Source organism: Heterodontus francisci, chromosome 24 (genome assembly GCF_036365525.1).
Source record: "Heterodontus francisci isolate sHetFra1 chromosome 24, sHetFra1.hap1, whole genome shotgun sequence".
In the NCBI taxonomy this organism is placed as follows: Eukaryota; Metazoa; Chordata; class Chondrichthyes; order Heterodontiformes; family Heterodontidae; genus Heterodontus; species Heterodontus francisci.
This window is the reverse complement of record NC_090394.1, coordinates 10,440,740-10,467,680: the sequence shown is the minus strand read 5'-3', so window position 1 is coordinate 10,467,680 and position 26,941 is coordinate 10,440,740. Positions and strand designations below refer to the sequence as shown.

General features: G+C 42.1%; 1 protein-coding gene across 3 annotated transcripts in view; it reads left to right on the top strand.

Moving 5' to 3' along the window:
* Nucleotides 1-26,941, top strand: part of ift70 (intraflagellar transport 70) — a 250,943-nt gene that overhangs the window by 123,319 nt on the left and 100,683 nt on the right. For all 3 annotated transcript variants that reach the window (XM_068055663.1, XM_068055662.1, XM_068055664.1), the window contains exons 9-10: nt 13,495-13,647; nt 19,399-19,464. In XM_068055663.1, the coding sequence (XP_067911764.1) occupies nt 13,495-13,647; nt 19,399-19,464 (219 nt within the window). The remainder of the gene's footprint in view (nt 1-13,494; nt 13,648-19,398; nt 19,465-26,941) is intronic.

Below are 26,941 nucleotides of genomic sequence, written 5' to 3'. Positions count from 1 at the left end.
AGGGCTGCACTGAGGCAACAGTCAGGTTGAGTGAGTGTAATGGTTTTACTGAGGATTGGGGCATCAAAGGTGGAGGTGAGCACGCAGTTGAGAAAATCAGTAGCTGCAGAAATGTTGGGCGAATGGAGCACCAAAAGCTGGACATCTCTGATTTTGGAAGTGCAGTTGTAAGTGAATAGGGGAATAGGTTTTTTTTCCGGGGGCAGGTACAGAAGGAGGTAGGGTTGGGGCATGTAACTGGGATGTGGGTCGAATGTGATCAAATGAAGTGATCAGAAATAATATGGGATTAACATGACCACGTGAGATGGCAAGGTCAAGGGAGTACTGTGAATATGAGTTGGGGATTTTACATGCAGGGACAGATTTAAGAGGGGAGTGAACTCAGAGGAGAGGGGACATGATGAATTGAGATGGAGGATGAAATAACCAAGGATGAGAAGTCACTCGCTGCAGAGGCTGAAGGAGGAAAGCAGTGAGGATATCTTTTTGAGAAAACTTTTATCAGACTTGGGAAGGCAGTGGAAAATAATTATTTTGAATGAGATGAGGGGATGGAATAAGGCAAGATGTGAAGTGTACAAATGCCTTAAATTCATGATTACTGTATGACAGGTCAACTTAAAATGGCTGTGTTTTATAAATGATCTTTACACTCTAATCCAAAGGATGTACTTATTCTCCTAATTTTATCAATTTACATACAATTACAAGTATATACTTCACAAACTGTCAGTCCTTTTTTCATAAGAACATAAGAAATAGGAGTGGGAAAAGGCCATTTGACCCTTCGAGCCTGCTCCACCATTCAACAAGATCATGGCTGGTCTACCTTAACTCCACCTTCCCACATATTCCCCATATCCCTTAATTCCCTTAGTATCTTGAATATACTCAGTGACTGAACATTCAAAGTTCTCTGAGGTAAAGAATTCCAAAGATTCACAATCCTTTGAGTGAAGAATTTTCTCCTCATTTCAGCCCTAAATGACCGGCCCCTTATTCTGAGACTGTGACCCTGTGTTCTACATTCCCTAGCTACGGGAATCATTTCTTCAGCATCTACCTTGTCACGCTGCTTAAAAAGATTTCTATGTTTCAATTAGATCACCTCTCATTCTTCTAAACTCCAGGGAATATAGGCTTCGTCTACTCAATCTCTTCTCATAAAACAATCCCCTCATGCAAAGAACCAATCTTAAGAACCTTTATTGCAATCCCTCTAGGGCAAGTATGTAAGGGGACCAAAACTGCACACAGCATTCCAGATGTGGTCTCACCAATGCCCTGTAGAATTGTAATCAAACTTCTTTACTCTTATACTCCAATCCCTTTGCAACTAAAGCTAACATATCGTTTGCCTTCCTAATTGCTTGTTGCACCTGCATGTTAACTTTCTGTGATTTGTGTACAAAGACACCCAGGTCACTCTGAATGCAAACATTTCTCAGCCTCTCACTATTCAGAAAATATTCTGCTTTTGTTTTATTTTTCCTATCAGTGAATAACTTCACACTTTGCCACATTATATTCCATAAAAAAAACTCCCAACAGATTTGTCAAACACTATTTCCCTTTCATAAATTTGTGTTGGCTCTGCTTAATCATATAATGATTTTCTAAATGCCCTAATACCACTTCCTTCAGTGATCAGACACAGCCGCAGGATGGAAGTATGGTGATAGTTAGGGCAAAATGATCAGTGGGCTGCCCAAAGCTCCGCTTTAAGGATGCTTGCAAGCATAACATGAAGGCCTTAAATGTCAGTTGTTGTACCTGGGAGTCACCAGCTGACGAAAAAGGGAAATGACGACACATCTTTTGGACTGGTGTGCATTACCACGATGATCAATTGCTGCAGCAGCTTGGCAAAAGGGACCAAGGTCAAAAACAACAACTCACAGCATCACTCGGCAGCTTCACATGCAGCACTTGTGGCAGAACCTGCCTCTCAAGGATTGGCCTTGGCAGCCATCAACAAATGTGCACCAAGAGAAGTCACCCCACCTAAATGGATTGTTTGCTGCGTGTCCATCATCTTTCGTAGATGGAATGATGCCAACCAGATACCACCTCATTAATAATGTATTCTCGCATTTTGCCTACTACTGATGTCAGACTAATTGGCCTATAGTTTCTGTTTTCTCTCTTCCTCCTTTCTTAAATAGCAGGGTCGTGTTTGTTACCTTCTAATCCTTGGGAACTGTTCGAGAATCTATGGAATTCTGGAGGATCAAAACCAATGTATCCTCTATCTCTGCAGCTATTCCTTTTAAATCCCTAGGATGCAGGTCATCAGGCCCAGGGATTTGTTAACACTTAGTCCCATTAATTTCTCCAGTACTATTTCTTGTACTGATTTTTTTTTCAAGTTCCTCATTCTCATTAGACCTTGGTTCCCATTTATTTCTGGAATATTTCTTGCGCTTTCTACCGTGTAGACAGATACAAAGTATTTGTTTAATATCTCTGCCATTTCCTTATTCCCCATTATGATTTCACTTGTCTCTGCTAATGGGCCCACATTTACTTTCACTAATCTCTTCCTGTTTACATACCTATAAAAACGCTTTTATATCTCTTCCTATCATATTTTTTTTTCTCTCTCCTTACCAATTTTATGGTGCAATTTTGTTGAAGTCTAAAATCCTCCCGATCCTCAGGCTTACCGCTCTTTTTGGCATCATGAGCCTCTTCCTTTGATCTGATCCTACCTTTAACTCTTGTTAGCTACGGTTGGAGCACTTTTTCAGTGGGGGTTTTGTGCCTTAAAGGAATGTATATTTGTTGCAAACTATGTATTCTTGAAATGTTAGTCCCTCATGCCTACATAATTTGTTTTGTTTGGAGAAAAGACCCTAATTTGAAACTTAATTTAAATCACTTTCTTATAGGTTTTTACTCTACTGGAAATGCCCTTGCATTTAGTTAATTAGAAATTAGAATTTTGAGACTATATACATTTCATATGCTTTTCTAAAAGATTCAATTATACATTTGTAATCTAATAGCTTTTCGATAAGGTCTACTTTGGTTCCTGGTTAAGCAATTTTCATCCTGAGCTGCCAACTGCCACAGCCTCAAGATATGGAATTCCGTCCCTAAACCTCTCTGCCTTTCTATCTCTCTCTCTTCCTATAAAATTGAAGGTTTCAGGACATTAAGGGGAACCGAGAGGGTAGATAGAAAGAAATTGTTTCTGCTGGTAGGGGAGTCTGAGTGGGGGCATAGTCTAAAAATTAGAGCCAGACCTTTCAGGAGTGAAATTAAGAAACACTTCTGCACACAAAGGGTGGTAGAAGCTTTGATCTCTCTTCCGCAAATAACAATGAATGCTAGAGCAATTGGAAATTTTAAATCTGAGATTATTTTGTTATCTAAAGGTAATAAGCGATATGGGACAAAGACCCCATATGGAGTTAGGTCGCAGATCAACCATGATCTCACCGAATGGCTGAACAGGCTCGAGGGGCTAAATGGCTTGCCCCTGTTCCTTTCTTCCTACCTTTGGTGGCTGTACCAAGGTGCTAAGCTCTGGAATTCCCTCTCTACCTCTCTTTCCTTTTAAGACAATCCTTAAAACTTACCTCTTAGATCAAGCTTTTGATCATCTGCCCTAATACCTCCTTTTGTGGCTTGATGGCATATTTTGCTTTATAGTGCTCCTGTAAAGTGTCTTGGCATGTTTTATTGTGTTAAATGCACTATATAAATACAGGTTGTTTGTTTAGAATATTACTGTTCTCCAGTTGCACTCTTTTAACTTTTGATAGTTGAGTTAATTTTGGCATTAGATTAGATTACTGAGTAGCTTCTGACCTGAATCATTGCTGTACTACACTGGAAGGTAATTTCTCGCTTATTTGTAACCTTTGTGATACTGTACACTCTCAGCAATAGACAGTATTTCAGTAGATATGAATTCCTGCATTTAAAGCAACAATTACTAATAAAGTAGCAGGTACAAGTGATTTGAAGATGTTTACTGAAATAAAACCCTTCAGCAGAATTTCAAAGTTGGGAGGGGTTAGTTTGAGTAGCATAAGAATATAGAACATTCATTCACCTTTGATCTTGGTTTCAACGGCAGCCCATATCAAAGGGATGAAAGTTTTCTCAGTTGAAGATCCTAGAAGACATGGGTTCACACTAAAAGAATGTCTATTGTTTGAGTGGGAAGTTGGTGGAGTAGTGGTAATGTCACTGGACTAGCAATGCAGAGGCCCAAGCTAGTGCTCTGGGGACATGGGTTCAAATCCCAACACAGCAGATGGTGAAATTTGAGTTCAATTAATAAAAAATCTAGTCCAATTGTGACCATGAAACCATTCTTGTAAAAATCCATCTGGTTCACTAATGTCCTTTAGGGCCTACATGTGACTCCAGATCCACAGCAATGTGGTTGACCTCTGCAATGGCCTAGCAAGTGGCAATTAGGGATGGGCAATAAACATACAAATTAAGAGCAGAAGTAGGCCATTCAGCCCCTCCAGTCTGCTCTGCCACTCATTAAGATCATGGCTGATCTGTTTGTGTCTCAAATTCCACACTGCATATACCCCTGATAACTTTTGAGTCCCTTGCCTAACAAGAATCTATCTACCCCTGCCTCCACCACCTTCTGAAGCAGAGTTCCAAAGTCGCACAACCCTCTGAGAGAAAATATTTCTCCCCATCTCTGTCCTAAAAGGGCAACCCCTAATTTTAAAACAGTATCCATTAGTTCTCGACTCCCTCACAAGAGGAAACATCCTTTCAACATCCACCTTGTCAAGACTGTTCAGGATCTTATATGCTCCAATCAAGTCTCCCCTCACTCTTTTAAATTCGAGTGAAAACAAGCCCAACGTTCCTCATAAGACAACCCGCTCAACTGAGGTGCCAATCTAGTAAACCTCCTCTGAACCGCCTCCAAATTCACATCCTTCCTTAAATAAGGAGACCAAAACTGCACACAATATTCGAGATGTAGTCTCATGAAGCATAAATGAAGCATAACATCCTTATTTTTATTTTCAATTCCTCTCGTAATAAAGGATAGCATTCCATTAGCGTTCTTTATTACTTGCTGTAACTGTATACTAACTGTTTGTGACTCATGCACTAGAACACTTTGATCTCTCTGCACCTTAGATAAATGCTGACCTAGCCAGCGATGCCCACATCCCATGAATGAATTTTTTAAAAACCTCTTATCAGAAGCTGCAATGCTGGTTGTTGTGGAAGTGACAAATTACTTCTGAAGTTGAACTGAGGTGTATTTTGGTCTGGGAGTGTTTGCTGATGCTATGATAAAAAGTGGAAAAGTATTCTATTTTCCAACATTGACCATCCCTTCCTTTGAATCATAGATATTTACAGCATGGAAGGAGGCCACTCAGCCCAAAATGTCCATGCCAGCCAACAAGCAATCTAATCCCATTTTCCAGCTTTTGGTCCGTAGCATTGCAGGTCACAGCACTTCAAATGCATATCCAAGTACTTATTAAATGTTATGAGGGTTTCTGCCTCTACCACCCTTTCAGGCAGCGAGTTTCAGATTCCCATCACCCTCTGGGTGAAAAATATTTCCCCTTGTATCCCCTCTAAACCTCCTACCTCTTACCCTAAATCAACACCCCCTGGTTATGGCCCCCTCAACCAAGGGGAATAAGGTCTTCCTCTCCACTCTCTCTGGACTTCTCATAATTTTATACACTTCAATTAGCTCACCCATCAGGCTTCTCTGTTCCTAAGAGGCTACAACCGTAGCCTATTCAATCTTTTCTCATAACTAAAATTCTCCAGGCCAGGCAACATACTCTTAAGTTTCCTCTCTACCCTCTGTAGTGCAATCACATCTTTCCTGTATTGTGGTGACCAGAACTGCATACAGTACTCCAGCTGTGACCGAACTAATGTTTTGTACAGTTCCAGCATAACCTCCCAGTCCTTATATTCTATGCCTCGACTAATAAAGGCAAGTATCCCCTATGCCTTCTTGGCCACCTTATCGACTTATCTAGCCATCTTCAAGGATCTGTGACATGCACTCTTAAGGTCCCTCTGTTCCTCTATCCCTCTCAGTCTCCTACCATTTATTGTGTATTGCCTTGCCTTATTAACCTCGCCCAAATGCATTACCTTTCTCCCTTTAAAACAATGGTACAATGTGAGCTGTCCTCCAGTCCTCTGGCACTACACTTGTCGGCAGAGAGAATTGGAAAATGATGGTTAGAATCTCTGCTATTTCCTCTCTTGTTTCCCTTGACAGCCTAGGATACATTCCATCTGTCCTAGGGATTTATCCATTTTGAAAGCCCTGAATATGTCCTCTCTCACTATGTTAATTTCATCTAATATTTCGCACTCCTCCTCCCTGTTTTGCCATGTCTTTAACGTCCCTTTCTTTTGTGAAAGTCGACACCAAGTATTCATTACAACATCCTTTGCATCCACATATAGGTAACCTGTGTGGTCCCTAATAGGCCCTACTCTTTATTTAGTGATCTCTTATTCAGTATGTATTTATAAAATAATTTTTGGGTTTTCATTGATTTTACTTGCCAATATTTTTCATGCCCTCTCTTTGCTTTCCTAATTTTGTTTTTAATTTCACCTTGCACTTTTTATACTCCTCTAGGTTTTCTGCAGTATTGAGCACTCAGTCTCTGTCATAAGCTTCCCTTTTTTGCTTTCTCCTCTCTTTTAAGTCCCTTGTCATCCAGGGGGCTCTGGATTTGTTCGTCCCACCTTTTTATTTAAGGGAACATACTTGCTCTGAACCATTATTATCTCTAACTTGAATGCCTCCCATGGATCTGGCATTGATTTACCTTCAAGTAGCTGCTTCCAGTCCACTATAGCTAAATCACATCTCAACTTAGTAAAATTAGCTTTCCCCAGTTGAAAACTTTGATTCCTGGTATATTGTTGTCCTTTTTCATAATTACCCTAAATCTGACTGTATTATGATCACTTCCACCAAAGTGCTCCCCAATTGACATCCCTCATACCTGCTCAGATTCATTCCCTAAACTAAGTGCAGAACCACCCCTCTCCTGTTGGGCTTGCTATGTGCTGGCTCAAGTTCTTCTGAATGCATTTTAAGAATTCTGCTTCCTCTATGCCTTTCATTCTAATTCTATCTCAGTTAATATTTAGGGTGTTTAAAAACCCCACTATTACTACCGTATTGTTTTTTGCACTTCTCAGAGATTTGCCTACATATTTGCTCTTCTCTCTTCCTCTGACTATGTTTGAAGGTCTTTAGTACACTTCCAGTAGTGTGATTGCTCCTTTTTTTCTTCAGTCCAACTCATATGGCATCATTTGATGATCCTTCTACTATATCATCTCTTCAGAGCTATAATTATTTCTTTAATTAATGTTGTGACCTCCCCCTCTCCGCTTTATACCCCTCTCTATCTTGTTTGAAAACCCTGCAACCAAGAATGTTGAGCTGCCATTGCTGCCCTTCTTTCAGTCATTCTCAGTAATAGCTATAATATCACACTCCCACATGTCAATCTGTGCTCTTATTTCATCTGTCTTATTCCCTAGGCTTCTTGCATTGAAGTATATCCTACTTAACACTGCCAAACTCCCTTGTTATCTATTTTCTAGCTTTTCTTTCCTCTGCCTTCCAAACACCTTCCTAATTTTCTGCCTTTCATTTCCAACTTTGCTTCTCTCCCTTCTGAATCTACTCTTAGGTTCCCATCCATCTGCCAAGCTCGTTTAAATCCTCCCCAACAGCACTAGCAAAACCCTCAATGAGGATATTGGTCCTGACCCTGTTGAGCAAACTTTCTTTCAGGAGAGGAAGAATGACATTTTAAAGTTTCCATCACACAAGTTTTCTTTATAAGGTGCAGAGAGTTGGCTGCTGGGAAGATCATTCCTCTAGTTTGAGACTTGTAAATATCTCATAAGGACTAATTCTGTGACAATGTCAAAGCTAGGTAGTTTGTTTACATCTGCATTGGAATTTTACAAGCCATTTCCTCTAATTCTTGTCTGCAATGGAAATAAATTCAGCTGAATCTCTCTTTATAATAGAGTTCCAAACTCTCCTGGAATGACCAGGATTTTATTAGAATTGAGGATTCCTCGCCCAAGTGCTACCTCCAGCGTCTCAGGAGATCAACAATTTAAATTTTCCAGCACAGTCTGCCTCCGCACCCTCCACCGCCATTCTCCAGCTCCCTGCTCTCGCTGTCGTCACTAGATTACTAGCGCTAAAATCTGTGACCATGCAGTCTGGAGGGCGCTGAAGAGCAGTAGTGCTCAGAAATTGGAGTGGGGGTGTTGAGAGCTCTGAAATTGATGGGGACTTGAAAGTGGAGCAGAAAGAGCAGAAGACTGGGAAATGGGATCTTAGGGGGAAGGGAGACAAGGGAATGGGGACTTGGGAGGGGGAGGGGTGGAGAGAGATAGAGACTGGGGAATGGGAGCGGGGGGAGAGAGAGTAATTGGAATGACAATGCCATGAGTGGGAGCATCACTGAAAGGAGGGGACAGTAAAGGATTAAATGTAACCTTGGGGACCTTACTGTGGGTAAATCATGAAAGGTTATTTCCACTAGTGGGTGAATGAGGAACTAGGGAATGAAATCCATACTTCACCACCTGTGACTATTGCGGCAGAGACTAAAACTTCATTTGAAAGGAAATGGGATAAATATTTGAAATGGAGCAAGATAAAAAGAACAGTATTTTTCAGTGGTTATAGGTTTATTGCTAGTTACAGGTAGGATATCAGGGTATTACACCTAGTCTATATCAGTGAGTTATTGTGTTACTTTTGGTTATGAGTGTTAACTAATAGCAACAGTAATAGCGGTAACAGTGCAATTTCAGTGAGTTACTGTCGGTTACTGATGGAATCAAAGTTGCTTCCGGCTCTGGTTTCCCCTCTGAATCACTCTCCCACCTTCGCTTTCCCCACTTCACCTGCACTTGAGTGGCCTCCTGGTTATTGGAATTTACTACGTAACAATTGCTGGCGTGAAACCAGAAGCAAAAACACAGGGGACATAAACTTTATAAGGTAAACGCAGTAACATTTGTTGATGTCAAGTGATTGGATATCAGGTTTCTGGAATGTCATGACCAAACCTCCAGGAATGGCAACCCTACTTCATTTTTTTTTATTCGTTCATGGGATGTAGGCATTGCTGGCTAGGCCAGAATTTATTGCCCATTCCTAATTGCCCTTGAGAAGGTGATGGTGAGCTGCCTTCTTGAACTGCTGCAGTCCATGTGGGGTAGGTACGCCCACAGTGCTGTTAGGAAGGGACTTCCAGGATTTTGACCCAGCGACAGTGAAGGAACGATGATATAGTTCCAAGTCAGGATGGTGTGTGACTTGGAGGGGAACTTGCAGGTGGTGGCCTTCCCATGCATCTGCTACCCTTGTCCTTCTAGGTGGTAGAGGTTGCAGGTTTGGAAGGTTCTGTCGAAGGAGCCTTGGTGCGTTGTTGCAGTGCATCTTGTAGATGGTACACACTGCTGCCACAGTGCGTCAGTGGTGGAAGGAGTGAATGTTTGTGGATGGGGTGCCAATTGAGCGGGCTGCTTTGTCCTGGATGGTGTCGAGCTTCTTGAGTGTTGTTGGAGCTGTACCCATCCAGGTAAGTGGAGTGTATTCCATCACACTCCTGACTTGTGCCTTGCTGATGGTGGACAGGCTTTGGAGAGTCAGGAGATGAGTTACTTGCCACAGGATTCCTAGCCTCTGACCTGCTCTTGTCGCCATGGTATTTATAAGGCTACTGTAGTTCAGTTCTGGTCAATGGTAACCCCCAGGATCTTGGAAGGTGGGGGATTCAGCGATGGTCATGCCATTGAATGTCAAGGGGAGATGGTTAGATTTTCTCTTGTTGGAGATAGTCCTTGTGTGGCGCGAATGTTACTTGCCACTTATCACCCAAGCATGGATATTGTCCAGGTCTTGTTGCATTTCTACACGGACTTCTTCAGTATCTGAGGAGTCGAGAATGGTGCTGAACATTGTACAATCATCAGCGAACATCCCCACTTCTGACCTTATGATTGAAGGAAGGTCATTGATGAAGAGCTGAAACTGGTTGGGCCTAGGACACTACACTGAGGAACTCCTGCAGTGATGTCCTGGAGCTGAGATGATTGACCTCCAACAACCACAACCGTCTTTGCTAGGGCTCCTTGATGGCATACACGGTCAAATGCTGCCTTGATGTCAAGGGCAGTCACTCTCACCTCACCATAATCTAGTGGTAATAATTCATGACAAATGAGTATGATAAAAAGAAAGTAAAACATTGATTTATCAACTTTATAGCCTGGGAATTATTATATTCTACATACAACAAAAAAAATTATCAAGTTCTAGTTTGAAAGCAGTTGGGGCCTGACCTGATGCTTGGCAGCATTCAGGTCTTGTCTTTGGGCCAGTGAGCACTGGGGGCAGATGGTGGAGAACACTTGTAGGCAGACCACAAGGTATTATCACACTTGAAGGACAAGAGGCTGGCTGAAGTCTACAGAGACCTGCTTACCTTTTTTTTCTCATCGTTGTATCAAGGGGGACCGATCCCACTCCGGTGGATAATGGAGAAAATGTAGGAGAGTGATATGGTTGGCCGTGCCAAAGGCTACAGAGAGGTTGAGGCGAGATAATTGTATGTGTGTGTGTGTGTGTATCTATCTATATGGGCTTTCAAAAGACATTTGAAGTGTCATAGAATAGACTTGTTAGCAAAATTAAAACCCATGGGACTAAAGGGAAAGTGGCAGTGGGATGCGACATTAGCTAAGAGGCAGAGGAGTGGTGGAGTTTTTCAGACCACAGGGATGTATACAGGTGTCCCACCAAGGATTGGTATTGGGACCAATGATTCTTATGTATAATAATGACCGAGACTTGGGTAAAGAGGGAAATAATTTTGAAGTTTGCAGATGACACAAAACTTGGAAATGTAGTAAACAGTGTAGAGACATCAGGACAGACTGGTGAAACGGGCAGATACATGGCAGATGAAAACTAATGCAAATAAGTATGAAGTGTTACATTTCGGAAGGAAAAATACCAACTGTATTGAATTAAACCATTTTAACAAAGAGATCTGGGGGTTCATAAATCTTTGAAGGTGACAGGACATGATGAGAAGGCTGTTAAAGCATTTGGGATCACTGGCTTTATAAATAAAAGCATAGAATACAAAACCAAGTGAGTTATGGTAAGCCTTTGCAAATCACTGATTAGGTGTCAGTCGTGTCCAACTCGGGACACCACATTTCAGGAAGGATATCAGATGCTTGGGGGAGGTGCAGAGGAGATTTACTACTATGGTACTAGGGATTAGGGACTTCAGTTATGTAGAGAGATTAGGCAAACTGGGATTCTTCTTAAAATAGAGAAAGTTAAGAGGCGATTCAATAGAGGTGTTCACAGTTATGAGTTTTGATAGAGTAGATAAGGAGAAAAATTGTTTCCATTGGCAGGAGAGTACAGATTTAAGATTAGCAGAAGATGAGAACTTTTTAACCCAGTGAGTTATTATGATCTGACCTTCACTGTCTGAAAGAGTACTGGAAGCAGATTCAATAGTAGCATTCAAAAGGGAATTGAAAGAAAAAGATTGTAGCTCTGTGCAACGTTCCCTGTAAGCTGCGTAGATGAGTGGCCACACGGCATTCAGGAATGTGCCATGGCGGGGCAAACAAGCAGTGCTCCCTATAAGATGTGTGGCAATCTTAAAGGGATCGCGCAGTGTAAGAAACAGGCCATGCACAGCCAAGGGGAATTCAAGGGAACTTTAGGGCTATGGGAAAAGAGTAGGTGAATGAGAATAATTGAAAAGCTCTTCCAAATAGCTGACACAGGCACAATGGGCTGAATAGCTTCCTGTGCTGTATGAGTCTTTGATAATGCCCTCAGTTCCCTCAGCTGCACGAGGGGTGTGGAGTTAGTGGGAGCCCTGTGTTGAGTGCTGTTGGAGAAGTTTTGCAAATTTTTTGGATTTACAAGGGAGTGGTGCTGGATTTTGATGAGGAGGGGTTCGAAGGCCTTTCAGGAGAAAGCTTGCTTCCATAAAGGGGGCTCCCTCTTGGGCTGCTGCAAGACTTGGAAATGGAGCACAGGCAGCAGAGAGGGGAAGCTGTGCGCAGAAGAAGGAAGAGGTGAGAGAGAAGGAGAAAGGGATGTGGAATTTGGGACCCCTCACTTGGGATGGGCTGTCCATGAATGGATACTCAGACTTTGGTGCCCCTGAGATCCCATCCTCACATCGCAGTTGCTCCACAAGTGTCCACCTTTCTGTCTATCTGCGACGCTCTCTTGGCCAAAATTCCCGTATCTTTATCCCAAAACACTTTCAATAATTCATACAAAACTGAACTATGCACCCTTGTGCATTTCCTTAATGCCTATCCTAGTGCTGCTATGCAGTGCTATCCCAGTGGCTGCAGCATGGCTGATGGAAGGCTGCTGACTTTCAGTGGGGGAGACTGCAGATGACATTGCAGGGCTTCCCAAAGCAGCCACGGGTCTTCTGGGCCCTTCTTTGGACTACACCATCTCAACATGGGTGGCAGTAATCTGGGCTGGCTGGCTGAAAGGCAATAGCAGGAGTGGTGGTGGGAGAACGAATGCTGTCAACCTGAGAGAGGACAGCAGGTTCATACTCCACAGAGTCACTGTCACTCCCCCAGGGCAATGCCTCAGCAATCCTAGTAAACTGCTGAAGGACAGGTTGCTTAACTGCTGTGAGAGCCTGCAAGTCCCTTTGAGCACTGGTATCCACATCCATGATGGCAGCAGTCTGACCCTGTATGACATCAGACTGGGCTTGCATGGTAACAAGCATTGGTCTCATGTCTTCCATCTGAGCTTTCACTGCAGCACTGAGATGTTGGGTGGCTTCTGCTTGTGCTGCAATGGAAGCTGAAACATTGACTACTGATGCTGCATCACAGGTGGAGCTACAAGTGCTATCATGGAGTTTCCCACCACTTCCAAACTCTGCATTGAAGCCTTGTGGAGCTCCTTGACAGAGACAACAGAAACCACTAGGAGTACAGCTGGCGTTGATATGGAATGCATGCTGAAGAAAAGGCAGATCAGAAGACCACCAGAAAGCATAAATGTCTGGGAATCAGAAATGGCAGGACAGAATTGATGTGACACGTGGAAGAACTAGGAATGGGACTGGAGAACAAGGAAGAAGATGGAGCATGATATTAAAGTGGTGGGAACAGGCCCAAGGCAGCCCAGAAACATAAACAAGACTGCGATGGGAGGGAATGAAGGTGAAATCAAAGCATGGCAGGACCTGAAAGGAGGGGGAATAGAGCTAGAGGCTTCTGTAGCTGGCAGAGGGAGAGAAATTAGATATTTAGAAATATCTTAACTTATTTTAAAACTGAGGGAGAACCTTGAGTTTTTAATAAAGCTTGCTTCGTTAGCAGTTTGTCATTTTATTTCAGTGAAGATAATTAAGCCTGCACTAATCTACTGTATTTTCTTTATAGGAACTTGACCCAGTCACTCTTCACAACCAAGCCCTAATGAACATGGATTCCAAGCCAACTGAGGGATTTGAAAAACTACAGTTCTTACTTCAGCAGAACCCCTTCCCACCAGAAACCTTTGGCAACCTGCTTCTTCTGTACTGCAAATATGAAGTGTGTTTATTTCAATGCTTTTTTAAATATCTACTTGTATATGTTTGACATGTTCCACTTAGTGTGATTGACATTTTTACATAACATTACTTCCTTTTAAAGATTAAACACGGCAGCTGTGCAATGGAAAAAAACATTTTATTGACCAAAATAAGGTGGACCTTAGTTGTGCCTTTTCCTCAGTTAGAAAAATAGCCTGACAATCTTTTGCGATTTTCTTATATCCAGTATGCCATCATATCCTTCCTTTCCTGGGCAAGTTATCACCCCCTCCCCTGATTTATCTTACTGCCTTTAACCCATTGGAGGCACATAGGGTGGAAGGATATGGAGAAGCACATTGATGATGAGGAGGACTCAACTGCATTGAGCAGTAGTGAAATTTCAGGAGCATAATAAATGAAGAGAGAACTCAGACACTTGCAGAGAGGTGAAGTGCAACTGCGGGGGCCCAAAGCAGACGGTCATGGATCAGCCGCCTACTTTATAGTCCGCTCAATTTTTCTTTTCCATCAATATCTGTATTGGGGTGGCCAATGCATTGCTGTGCTCTCGCCAAAGTGGAGTTTTATCTCCATATAGTGAAAGTAAGGGAATAAAAGCCAAAAAGGGAAAAGACGAGGCAGAAATGAATTTGAGGAAAAATAACTTTTTAGGTAGAATGATCCATTATTTTTCCTCATTAATTAAATTCTAGGTTTTATATGATCAGTTTATGTACAGAATACCACAGTACAAGGAAAACTAAAATACATCAAGGGAAGGAACTTATTGAATATAAGTCTCATTTTCTCTATTACTTTTTTTATACATAAGATAAACAAATATCCTGAACCTGTTGGTTTCTACCCCAGAGTATTAAAAGATGTAGGTAAGGAAATTACTGGGCCTGTATTCTCTAGAGTTTCGAAGAATGAGAGGTGATCTCATTGAAACTTACAAAATTCTTACAGGGCATGACAGGGTGGATGTGGATAGGATGTTTCCCTTAGCTGATGAATCTAGAACCAGGGGACATGGTCTCAGAATAAAGGGTAGGCCATTTAAGACCGAGATGAGGAGGAATTTCTTCTCTCAGAGGGTCGTGAGTCTTTGGAGCTCTCCTCCTCAAAAGGTGGTGGAACAGAGTCTTTAGAAATTTTTAAGGCAGAAGTAGATCGATTCTTGATAAGCAAAGGGGTGAAAGGTTTTGGGGGGAAAGCGGGAATGTGGAGTTGAGGTTACAATCTGATCAGCATGACGTTGTTAAATGTCGGAGCAGGCTCGAGGGGCCGAGTAGCCTACTCCTGCTCCTAGTTCTTATGTTCGCACATATCTAATTGAATGGCAGAACAGGCTTGACGGGCTGAATGGCCTATTCCTGCTTCTATGTTTCTATATTACAGGGACACTAATGATAATCCCTCAAAACTCTCTTGATTCAGGAGATGTGCTGTTGAATTGGTAAATTGTTAATATTTCTCTATTATTTAAGAAGGGTGGGTGAAAGAAACCAAAGGCAGTATTTTTGCCCCCATATGGGGGTGAGTACGGAAGCGGGCAGGTGTGAAAATCGGTGCCACCAATGGCGTGCCCGTTTGCCACCACCATCCCTCCCCTGGGCCAGTTTCCCGGAAGTGGGATCAGGGGCGAAAGGCTACCCACTCACAAGCAGTGGGTAGCCAATTAAGGTAGGTGACAAGCCAATTATCAGAGGCCAACTGGAATTTTAAGATTAAATGATTGGGCAAAACTGGCAAATGGTATTCAATGTGAGGAAGTGTTAGGTTATCCATTTTGGATCCAAGAGGGGCATATCAGAGTATTTTATAAATAGTGAGAGACTAGAAACTGGAGGAGCAAATTGATTTGGGTGTCCATTTACACAAACCACTAAAGGCTAGTGGGCAGGTACAAAAAGCAATCAAAAATCCTCGTGGAATGTTGGCCTTTATCTCATGGAGAGGAAGTGGTGCTTCAGTTGTGTAGAACCTTGGTCAGTTGATGACGTGCATCCACCCATTTAATTTTAGAGATTTCCTTTCTCTCCAGCATTTATTTCGAGACAACAAGGTCAATCTGTAACCTTTTCTCACTCTCAGTGCTCATGGGGTATATATTATCCCACAATGAACGACTATCTACATAACATTCAATGGGTATACTATCTTTAGTACACCCCTTGTACAGAATCTCACTTAAAATATTTGACACACACAATCCCAAATCCACTCCCTCCACAAGACCCAGTGTTTCAGCAGCTAAAGAACTTTTAACAACTTTTTTTTATTAGCTTCCCAAACCAAAGGACTACATTTCCCATTTTCATCCATAAGAAATATTATGAAATCAGCTGCACCAGAATACACATTAGGAATATTAGCATCACTAAAAATGTTCTTTGGGTCACCTAAGATTGGGAATTTAAGTACACATTACTTCAGATTTAATTTTTTTAATGTTTTATTTGCCCTTAAAACATTCCCAAATTTAGGGTGTTTCATTATCGTACTTATCTCCAATACATCAAAACTAGCATCTGGTCTAGTCTGAGTGCCAACCAATTCAACTGACCAATCAAACTTTGCAATTGCTCTGTCTCTTTTAGATATAACATCATCTTTCTGTGATGACCTAGTATGGTTAACCAGGATGGGAGTAACACTCTCAAAATAGGATTGTTGATTTAAAGTTGATTTAAAGTTATTCCAGATCTACTCTGCTTAATATCTAAACCAATATTTAAATGTTCTACAAATGTGACTCCCAATTTTAAATTCTATTCTAATCTTATTAAAAATAACACATTTCTCAAATGCCACAGCACTACCCCTGAAGAAATCATCAACATAGAATTAGAATTAGAACATTACAGCACAGTACAGGCCCTTTGGCCCTCGATGTTGTGCCGACCTGTGAAACCATCTGACCTACACTATTCCATTTTCATCCATATGTCTATCCAATGACCACTTAAATGCCCTTAAAGTTGGCGAGTCATCATGAAGATGCCTGAAAGCTTTCCTTTATGATGCAAATAAAATATTGCAGGATCTGCTTTTAGTTAAGTACAATCCTTTTTTCAGCAAAACAGATTTCACTGAAAAATACCACACCCAGGCTTCTGATGAAAGGTCACAGACCTGAAACTTTAACTCTGTTTCTCTCTCCACAGATGCTGCCTGACCTACTGAGTATTTGCAGCACTTACTGTTTTTATTTCAGATTTCCAGCATCTGCAGTATTTTGCTTTTACTTTTATGTTAATTGACTTACACTGTCATGAATATTTCGCCTGAAGACCTAAAATGAGGTTACTTTTCCAGCTGTGAGAGAATCTAAACCATCATCTGTATTCCCCAGTCCTTCTTCAAAATTCCAAGCAACTAGCCTTGCTTTATCCTTATAAGTCCCATCTGCAAGGACTTTTTCAGTACAAATACACCTATGTGACAAAGCTGGTTGCTCCCTATCTGGTGCCTCAGAATAAACTCCAAACTCTCTTGAACTATCTAATTCCATGTTTTGCCTTTCTTGTTAGTTTATCCTCATGTTTATTGGCAGCCACCAAAACGTCACGATCATGAGGACTTCTGCATCTAATTCTGTTCTGAGACTGTTCTGTGGCTTTTATTACATCATGTAATCTATTTCAACAATGGCCTCTGCTTGCACTTTTCTGTCTGTCGGGACTACACATGTGCGATCGCTCTCTTGCAATATCAGAGGGTCTTTCTCCAGTACATGATTGTTTTCTGATGCAAGAGTCACTTCTGGATCCACTATCGATGTTTGCACTACACTTTCTTTCTCTCCACTCTTTCACCCCATTCTGCCAATCCAGGGATCCCACTTCCTGGCCATCATACTGAACATCCAACGAATATTTAAACTTGCCAGTTGCTTTTCCTGCACGTCCCACAATTGTTGCATCCCTCCATTAATTCATCCCCTCTGGAATATTTGTTACCCAAGTACCCACTCTGGGCAATTGGACTTTGGATGTGATATCTCTGCCATGTGTGTCATGATTGCTCACATTACCACTATCCAGCCCTTGATTCTGTGTTCTGTTCCCCAGGACCTTCATCCCAAAACACACGAGCACTTGAGGTACAAGGTGTCTTGTTTACTTCTACCAGCTGCTCAGCATTCTAGATTTCATAATTAATTCCAATTAATTGTGATGAATGAACCTTAATAGTTTGATTGCCATATTTGATAAGTACTGTCTTGCCATCACAACCTATTACCTTACCAGGGCCTTTCCATTCCCTATGACCCTCTCTTCCATAATGTACCAAATCTCCTGAATTAAATTGTCTTGGGTGGTCTTATACGATGCCTCAGTGCTCTCTGAATTTTCTGCGAGACCTCAGCCTTAATGAAAACCCGCCTCCCTGCATGCAAAACATTCAAATGTGCACAAATAATGGAACTAATTGTAGTACCTTCCAGAGCAGAAGAACTAACACATTATTAATATTAAGGGCTGTGTTGTTATTTTCATCTGATTTAGAGAGAGATACAGCACTGAAACAGGCCCTTCGGCCCACCGAGTCTGTGCTGACCAACAACCACCCATTGATACTAATCCTACATTAATCCCATATTCCCTACCACATCCCCAACATTCTCCTACCACCTACCTACACTAGGGGCAATTTACAATGGCCAATTTACCTATCAACCTGCAAGTCTTTGGCTGTGGGAGGAAACTGGAGCACCCGCGGAAACCCACGCGGTCACAGGGAGAACTTGCAAAGTTCACACAGGCAGTACCCAGAATTGAACCTGGGTCGCTGGAGCTGTGAGGCTGCGGTGCTAACCACTGTGCCGCCCTTTTTGCTTTATATTTATTTATGCTTCTGTAAAAAATTAGTTTAGATATTTTAGTTTAGAGATACAGCACTGAAACAGGCCCTCCGGCCCACCGAGTCTGTGCCGACCATCAACCACCCATTTATACTAATCCTACACTAATCCCATATTCCTACCACATCCCCACCTGTCCCTATATATTTTCCCTACCACCTACCTATACTAGGGGCAATTTGTAATGGCCAATTAACCTATCAACCTGCAAGTCTTTGGCGTGTGGGAGGAAACCCACGCAGACACAGGGAGAACTTGCAAACTCCGCACAGGCAGTACCCAGAATTGAACCCGGGTCCCTGGAGCTATGAGGCTGCGGTGCTAACCACTGCGCCGCCCCCTATTAAATTAATAGTTTGTGTATCTCAACCTAAATCACACAAAAGATCAAGTGTTGGTTCTCTGGAAACAGAAGGCTGTCTATGAAACACAAACAGGCTTCCTAACAGTGTTCACAGCTAGCAAATTAAATTGTGCAGACTTTCTGATTGCACTGTGCTGGGATAGAAGTCCGTCAGAATATACTTTCACATGACTTGACATAAAAGATCACATAGATTTTTGCAATTTAATACCTCACAAATATTTAAAGTCAAAATGTTAATTGATTGTTTTCCAGTGTGTTAATGTTAGTGAAATAATTCATATAAAGCCAAATTTGATGATTAATCCTAATATAATGCGTAATTGGAAAAGCACAGGTAGAGAGTAATTAAGCACGAAAGCTAGTAAATTCCATAATCATTTTAATATATGCATTATATTTATGTGAGATATTGAAGATGCAGTTTAAAATTTCATTATTAGAACTGGTATAGAATATAGATTATAAATTTCAAACACATTTTAATGGTACAACTCAGAAAACTGATAAATTGTTTTGCTTTACTTTTTCAGTATTTTGACTTGGCTGCTGATGTTTTGGCAGAAAATGCTCATCTTACTTACAAGTTCCTCACACCGGTAAGAAATTGGAATGGTTTGACACGTGTGTGTAAGGTATAACATAGAGTCTATTGGTGATAAAGTAGTTTTCTTGCTCTAAACAAAATACAAAAATTGGTCACGTGGAAAGAAACCTGTATAGATTTTAGGATCAGGTGGGCAAATGGAATTTGATCAGGAGATATGCAAGGTAATGTATTTGGGGAGGGCAAACTAGGCAAGGGAATACACAATAAATGATAAGATCCTGAGAAGTGCAGATGAACAGAAGGACATTTGATTGTATGTCTCCCGATCCCTGCAGGTAGCAGGACAGGTAGATAAAGTGGTTAAAAAGGCATACAGGATATTCTCCTTTATTAAATGAAGCCTAGAATATAGGAGAAAGCAAATTATGCTAGAATTATGTAAAACACTAGTTAGATCACAGAACTGCATACCATCCTGGTCACCGCTTTAGAGGAAGGATGTGATCGCACTGGAGAGGCGACAGAGGAGATTTATGAGGCTGTTGCCAGGGCTAGAGAATTTTAGTTATGAGGAAAGATTGGATAGGCTGGGGTGTTTGGAATAGAGGAGGCTGACGGGAGATTTAATTAAGGTGTATAAAATTATGAGGGGTCTAGATAGAATGGAGGTGGTGGTCTCATTGAACTAGTAATTCAGACGCCTAGGCTAATGTCCTGGGGACATGGGTTCAAATCCCACCATGGCAGCTGGTGGAATTTAAATTCAATTGATTGATTGAAAAAATTAATTAATCTGAAATTGAAAGCTAGCCTTAGTAATGGTGCCATGAAACTATCATCAATTATCATAAAAATCCATCTGTTTCAATCATGTCTTTAGGGAAGGCAATCTGCCGTCCTTACCCGGTCTGGCCTACATGTGACTCCAGACCCACAGCAATGTGGTTGACTCTTAACTGCCCTCTGAAATGGCCATTCAGTTGTCAAGGGCAATTAGGGGTGAGCAACAAATGCTGGCCTTGCCAGTGATGCCCGCAGAAAGAATAACAAAAAATTCCATTAGAGAACCAAATAATCAGGGGGCAAAAAGTTAAAGTAGTTGGCAGAAAACTTAAAGGGGAAAATTGAAGAGTATTTTTTCACCCAGATGATGGTGGGGGTCTGGAACTCACAGCCTGAAAGGGTGATGGAGGTAGAAACCCTCATTACATTTTGGAAATACTTGGCTATGCAATTGAAGTGCCATAACCTACAGGGCTTCAGACCAAGAGCTGGGAAGTGTAATTGGGCGAATAGCTCTTTTTAAGTACAGATACGATGGACTGCATGACCTCCTTCTGTGCAGTAAATTTTCTTTGTTTCTTGAAATGGCTAAGAATTAAGTAGTATTAAGTCATTACACAGCAAGGTGTGAATTTAGTGCTTAAAAAAAAGGATTGCACATCCATGTAAACACTAGTTATTAAGAGGGATTTTGTAAATACGTTTTGGCTTTGAGTTTGCCTTGTATATTCTCTCAGGTGCAGTGATGTTGATTACTCCCATAAGGCATTGTAGTGTTTTACATTCAGCAATGTTTAATTATATCATAGTGCAACCTGTGACTTTGACAATAGGATGTCTTGTGATCTAAACTGGATATTGTGTCATTTGCACTTGTGTGCATTTCTCCAATTTTTCCAAAGATAGATTGAAAAGGTTTAGTGGAATGGAAACCAGATACAATTGTTAAGCTGCTATATTTTAATAAGAGAGCAAGTGAATTTACAGCACAACGATTAACTGATACATGTATTCAAAATGAGTACAGTTTTTATTAAGGTAAATCTGGAAAAACTAGTTATAGTGGTCATACAGAAAATATTTACACTAGTCAGTGAGTTGGTAACAAGAAGATATAAACATAGAATCACAGAATAACAAAGAGAACAATAAATGGAGTAAGCTACCAGAATCATTGGTAAAAGCAGAATCCATAATAGCTCTTAAGAGGCAAATAACTAGCGTCTGTGCTGTAAAATTCTATGATTCTATGGGTTAAAGGAGCTGTGTTCTGAGTGTTTGTTTAGAAAGTACAGTGCAGCGTCTCATGATAATGTAAATTTGAGGGTTACTGGCTGGATCTTCCACTTGTGTGATTTTCTACTCATTAAGACAATTTCTATTATTCTTTCACCCACCAGTTCAAACTAGCACTTTTTTCCTTTCTCCTCCTATCACTGCCAACTTATACTGGCACTATTTTCTTCTTCGCTCCATCCAGTTCACAGAGATTCACTTCTCTGATTCTGTCTCCCCCAAGTTCACAGATACACTCCTCTACAATTCTCCAATCCTTTCCACATCTCTTCCCACCAGTTTGTATTGTTGCTGTTGTCCAATTCTTTCATGCTACGTACCACCAATTCAAACTGGCACTGCTTTGCGAGATCGGGAATTCCTGCATACTGCATAGAGCTTGGCTTCAGTCCCCTAGAACTGCGGCATTATCAGGGAGCAGTGATGAGGGAATCAGGAAGTCTCGCTGCTTTTTGCCCCCAGAAGCTAACAGTCTACGTAAGACATGTACGGATTGTTCAGTTATGGACAAATGAACTGATTGAGTCAATTCATTATTTTTCAGGTGTTACGACCAGGTGAGAAAGGTGTCTTATTGTAACATGGTTTAATTTTAAACACACTGTGTTTTGAGCTCCCTCTTGGTGAATCCTTATTCACCACTTTCCAATTGGAAGGCAAAGAAATGAGCATAACCAGGTTTTCAGGTTTAAAGAAGAAAAGTGAAAGTTATTAAACCTTAAACTTAAACTCTAATTCGGTTAGCGCCTACGGATACATGCCGCACCCCACGCTAGCATGCATACACGATATGCACATGCAAATGGAGACAGAAAAGAGAAGAAAAATATAGTAAAAAAGTTTGAGGCAATCTCTGAAGAGGGCTTTTTTATTGTGCTTCGAGCTTGCTGTGGTCCTTGATTGTAAGTAGACTTGCTTTTCGTTGGGGCCCAGTATTCTTCTTAAACCTATTCACTGTAAGAGACTTTTCTCTCTTGGGGTTCATGTGTCTTCAATGGGTCTTCAGTTCTGTGAGAAAGAGATGGGAGCAGACAGGAGAGAGGTGTTCTCAGTCCAGGAGAAAAGAGCTTTCTCAGTTCAAAAATTCCCTTTGGCAAGTTCAAATTCAAAAAAACTCCAACAGTCAGTCATGTGACTAAACTGGTCTGACCAAGTCTGTTTGTGTATTCGACCATCTTAGCAGTTAACCTGGAGTGCTAGCCTCTCAACCTTCAACGTCTGGTAATCAAATGTCCATTGTGGATTAAATTGGATCAGGGAGTGGCCCCTTTGTCCATTCCAAGTACTGTCTGTTACTGTGCAAAAAAGGTCTTTGCAGCGAGGAGCCTGGCAATTCCTTGTGATAGGCCCTCTTTTCTTCCCAGCAGCAATTTTAAGTTTTAATGTTCATGTGGTGAAATAATGTGTGCCTCATTCTTGGCAGGTGGGGGCCTGCATGACACCTCCACACCCAGGGGAATGAAATGCGATTTGAAAAAAAAAAGCGCATTTCATTACAAGGTTTGAGAGAAATGTAAGATACAGAAAGAAAAATCATGCATTTCTCTCTTCATTTCCATTCATTCATCAGTCTTAAAGCTTATTATAATTGTCTTTTCTGGGTGCTAGTTCTGCTTTAATTTCCCCTTTTTTTCCTCAGGAGAGTTAGAAGTGGGCAGGTCTATCCTGAACTCAGTCATGCAAAGACTTTTGACTTCAGGGAACGGGTGGTTCCCTTTCCTCTGACTGTAAGGGAGGATTCTTTGTTAATCTCCCCTTTGCTCTCTAGGACACTCCTACCTGCAGGTACTTGTGCAGACTCGACTGCACTCTCCTGTGACACTTCGACTAGGTGAGGCATCATCCTCACGGTTTGTGTATCCACGAGAGGTCTCTCTTTATCCTGCAGGTTCCTGTAAATGCTGTTAGCAAGTCTAGTTGGGTGCTTCTAGAGTCTGCATTTAGATAGGAGGATGTGGGGTCTAACTTTTCACCTTTTTCGGGGTTGGTTGACCGGACAGTAGAGGTTCACATCCGGGATTCCTCCCAAACTTCCTTTAATCTGCCCTCTTGGTCACTTTTCCCCCTTCTCTTTCTAAACTTTTGCCAGCCGTGTGCCTGCCTGTTCCCTTTTGCTCTCGGCGGGGTGGGGTTCCTTACAGTTCATTAGCCCTCGACTGGAGGGTCCTCCTAACACCTGTACAGGACTTAGGGGTGCAGGTTGGGGTTTCCCCTCAACCTGGCACATGTGGCAACTCCTGCAGTACTCCACCACATCTTTTTGGAGTTGTGGCTTGTCAAACTGCTGTCTTATCCGCGCTTTGGTCTTTTATACACCAGCATGTACAACCACTGTCGTCCCATGGGCTCTTCTTAATATTTCTCCCTGGTAACTCTGTGGCACCACTAACTGTTGAACGACTATCCACTCCTTGCCCTCAGGTCTGTGAGGAGAAGTCCATTTCCTCATCAGTACTTCATTCTTTAAATAGTAGCAATCAGGGACTCCCTCTGCTTCACTTTCAGACTGGGCAGCCTGTGCTAACTCTCGCAATGCTGGGTCAGCTCGCTGAGCCTCAGCTAGGGAAAATCCATTTAATTCATTCCCTGGGTCTCCTACCTTTCCAAAGGAAGTCTCAGACAGGCAGACCTCATGGTCATCTGCCTGCAGTGCCAATTCAGTCTCCTCTGAAAGAGCTGGTTTGATCATGGCCTGATCCACTACACATTCAGGGAAACTGCAGGGGACTGTTTCCTGCCCCTGCCCTGTCTCTGACCTCCTGTGGTCTTTCTTTCACTGCTGGGAGGGCTACCACCTTCACCCCCACCAGATCATTACCTAGGAACAGGTCAACCCCGTCCACAGGCAAACTGGGGACGATCCCAAGGTCACACCCGGTGTACAGGTACAAGCATACACTGCCCTCCAATACCATTCACCATCATTGTGGTGTTCACTGCACTCTCTGGGGGAAAGGTCAGTCCTTTTCCCAGTAAAAGGGATCGAGTGGCCCCTGTGTCCCTGAGAATCAGTATGTGCTTGTTTACCCCACTTGAGGGTTATGGTGTTACTTTCCCTTCAAACACAAAGCCCTGATAACCTTCAGAAATTCCATTAACTTTTTCTGCACTGGCTGTAGTAAGCTTCCTGGGTTGCACTCTTACTGCAGTTAAAGCCACAGCTTGTTCTGTATTTGCCATCAGGGTCCCATCTATTAAGCAGGCAGATATCCATTCACCAAGATGAGGAAGCTGATGACAGTCTCTGATCCATAACTGTTTTATTGTCAATTCATATTTCAGTCCAAATATCAGTTTCCATTCTGAACTAACTCTCTGTCCAGGCAACTCCCCCACTGGCTAAAAACCCATCCCTTAAATGCAAAACTATAATGAGCATCACCTGCTCTCTATTAACACTGAAAGGAGTCCTGTTTAATTAAAGGGCCCAGCATTTTCAATATTGTCAGAATCCCTTTTATAGCGTCATACAGCACTGAAACAGGCACTTAGGCCCACCGAGTCTGTGCCGACCAACAACCACCCATTTATACTAATCCTACATTAATCCCATATTCCCTACCACATCCCCACCATTCTCCTATCACCTACCTACACTAGGGGTAATTTACAATGGCCAATTTACCTATCAACTTGCAAGTCTTTGGCTGTGGGAGGAAACCGGAGCACTCAGTGGAAACCCACGCAGTCCCAGAGAGAACTTGCAAACTCCGCACAGGCAGTACCCAGAACCAAACCCGGGTCACTGGAGTTGTGAGGCTGCAGTGCTAACCACTGTGCCATTGTGCTGCTTTTTTAAGAATAAAAAATATTTACAGACAATAATATATAAAAAAGTTCCAATTCCCAAATGTTACATAGCAAGATATCCTCCTTCTAGAACCATCAACAACTTTTCAGTAGAAGCATTCCTTAGTGAAGCAGCCTGTTAGTTGATGACTAGTATTTACCTATCTTAGCTTAGAGATACCTTTCCAACATTTGCTTTAAACTGGCTTTGTCTATCCTCAGCCTTTTATCATTTACGCTTTTTGTCGAATGTATATTATCCCACGTGGATCAATGATCTATGTAACATTCAATTGGTATTGCCCTTTCAGTCTCTCTTTTATATAACATTTCTTCCAAGATCTTGGACAAATAGAACACCATATCAACAGCATCCACGAATGCAAGAATTTCAGCATTCTGCGGCGATTAACTCACCTCCTGATTCCCCAAAGCCTGTCCACAAGGCACAAGTCAGGAGTGTGATGGAATATTGCCCACTTGCCTGGATGAGTGCAGCTCCAACAACACTCGAGAAGCTCGTGATTTCACGATGGGCCGAAGGGCCTGTTTCTGTGCTGTATAACTCTATGACTCTAAACATCCATGACAAATAAGCCCGATTGATTGGTACCCCGTCCACCACCTTAAGCGTTCACTCTTTCCACCACTGGCACACCGTGACAGCAGTATGTACCATTTACATGATGCAATGCAGCAACCCATAAAGGCTCCTTTGACAGCACCTTCCAAACTCATGACCTCTAGAAGGATAAGGGTTGCAGATGCATGGACCACCTGCAAGTTCCCTTCCAAATTACACCCCCCCCCCCCGACTTTGAAATATATTGCCCCTCCTTCATCATCACTGGGCCCTAATCCTGGAACTCCCTCCCTAACAGCACTGATTGTACCTGCACTACATGGATTGCAGCAGTTCAAGATGATGGCTTTCCACCACCTTCGCAAGAGCAATTAGGGATGGGCAATAAATGTTGACCGAGCCAGCAATGCTAATATCCCATGAGCAGATTTTTTAAAAAAAGGAAACATTTAAAGAACCGCTGTCATCTAGGCAGCCACAGGCAGTGTTGTTCTTGCCCTACTTTGAGAATGCAGTTGTGGCCGCAGCAGTTTGCAGATTTCAGTCCTGGCCTTTTTGTGAAGCGAAGGTGTCGTCTACATTGTTGTTCAATGCAGTTGAGATAAAAAAAAAATCTCCCTTAAAGACCCTTGATGGATATGGCCACCTGCTGAGAGCCGTCTCCCCATCCTCCTCCTCCCTTTTCTAGCAGGTTGTCCTGCTCTGGGTAACCTCTCTTCATCCTCACAATGATGCCCAATTACCAGAGGAAGGCCTGTCAGGCCACCCATTTCTGGGAACAACTTATTTCAGCATAAGCTTGTAAATCAACTAAAAGCTCTTCAGCTCCAGACAAACCACTCCCTGTAAACATTCCAAACTTCAGGCATGTATTTTCTTCTTTTTGTTTAATTTTGTGCTCAGCTGTGCAAGACAGGTAAGGCATAGGCTGGAGCATGGAATTAGAAAATGGCAGTACAGCATCAAATCAGTGTTGCACACTGCTTGATGGTATCTGCTGGTTCAGCATGTTGCTGGCAGTCATTAGGTGCATGCACGCAAACCCTTTTACCAAGATGGCAGCTGACATGCTTCC